Source organism: Aplysia californica, unplaced genomic scaffold (assembly GCF_000002075.1).
Source record: "Aplysia californica isolate F4 #8 unplaced genomic scaffold, AplCal3.0 scaffold00339, whole genome shotgun sequence".
Taxonomy (NCBI): Eukaryota; Metazoa; Mollusca; class Gastropoda; order Aplysiida; family Aplysiidae; genus Aplysia; species Aplysia californica.
The window spans coordinates 315,805-317,186 of record NW_004797609.1 but is presented as its reverse complement, the minus strand read 5'-3'; the positions used below and the strand labels follow the sequence as shown (position 1 = coordinate 317,186).

At 37.8% G+C, this 1,382-nt stretch overlaps 2 protein-coding genes across 2 annotated transcripts in view; both read left to right on the top strand.

Moving 5' to 3' along the window:
• The window catches only part of LOC101851966, a 15,857-nt gene extending 15,007 nt beyond the window's left edge, over positions 1 to 850 (top strand). The window contains exon 4 of the mRNA XM_013085059.2: positions 581 to 850. Coding sequence (XP_012940513.2) covers positions 581 to 674 — 94 coding nt within the window. The 3' untranslated portion in view covers positions 675 to 850. The remainder of the gene's footprint in view (positions 1 to 580) is intronic.
• Positions 851 to 1,215: 365 nt separating this feature from the next.
• Positions 1,216 to 1,382, top strand: part of LOC118478031 (ABC transporter F family member 4-like) — a gene marked incomplete in the record, with an annotated part of 17,827 nt that continues 17,660 nt past the window's right edge. Inside the window, 1 exon segment of the mRNA XM_035970924.1 lies at positions 1,216 to 1,255.

Sequence of the window (1,382 nt, the reverse complement as noted above, 5' to 3'; positions counted from 1 at the left end):
CCTCCTCCTCCTCTTCCTTTATTAGTTGGTTAGTGTATTACTTCGGTTTGTTTTATTTAGTAAGAATGTTATTGCGCTTGCAACATAATAAGGTCATATCAACAAATTGTGGTGCAGCCTTATTGGCTGTTTCTTGTTTGTTTTAGTAGAAGTTTTACGGCGCTTGCAACTGCATAAGGTCATTTGAGCGCCAGAAGATTAGAGGTGTTACAAGAGAGTAACAAACTTAAAAAAGAAGAAGGGGGGGGGGATAAGGACGATAGAAGTTTGATAGGAAAGAATAAGCTAACCACGCCAGAGCATCCGCCAACCACCCACTTGGTTTTTTCCATTAGATTTTGCAAATCATAACTCAGAGAATAAAACATGTATCAATCTGTCTATCTATCGATTTATCTACAGTTTGCTCTATTTGTGTACCTGTATGCTCATCTATCTATCTATCTATCTATCTATCTATCTATCTATCTATCTATCTATCTATCTATCTATCTATCTATCTACACATCCATATATCTATCAATCTATCTATCTATCTATCTCTCTCTATTTATCTATCTATCTATCTATCTATCTATAGACTACTCCGAGCGAGGAACAGATGTGTTCCGGCACAGACGAACACACACGAGACCAGAAAAGAGTTCTTCCAGAGTGAGTATAGCCTGTCATGAGATCTTGTGTCGGATATTATTTTGTGTGCATATTTGTGGGTGGTACGTGTAACCATCATTGTTATAGGTGTTTAAAAAGTGAAAGTAGAAAAAGGAACGATGAATATGAACAGAGGCGGGTCTAGGTGGAATAAAACAACATAGAAAATACAAATCATCATCAAGTGCCAGATCTGTGAATGGCACTAGCAATCATGGTTTCCATTCATTCCTTTTGCAATGGTTTAGTTTTAGCAAGAGTTTAATGGCACTTGGAACACAATACAGTCATATAAGTGCCGAAGGTTAGAGGTGTTACAAGAGAGTAACAAACTCAAAAAAGAAAGAGCGGAGAAAGAGACGATAGATTTTTGACAGGAATGAGGGAGCAAACCACACCAGAGCACCCGCCAACCAACCACTTTGCGATGATACAGAATAAGGATTTATCCATTTGAAGAAGAAAAAAAAGAGTTATTTTTCTAGGATGATAAAGTGTTGTTGAACAAAATCCTAAGCAAAACTAATGTCATTATCGTCGGTATCTTCTCCACAGAGGTTGATGAAATCAGAGGCTCCAGTCAGGTCGCGCCAAGCACAGAGTGAGTTGTGTTGTTGTCGTTTGTTTGATGATTGTAATCCTCACCAGTATTATCATCATCAAAATTTATTATAATGATCCTCATAATCTTCATCATCATCATCATTAGCAGCAGCAGCAGCAGCAGC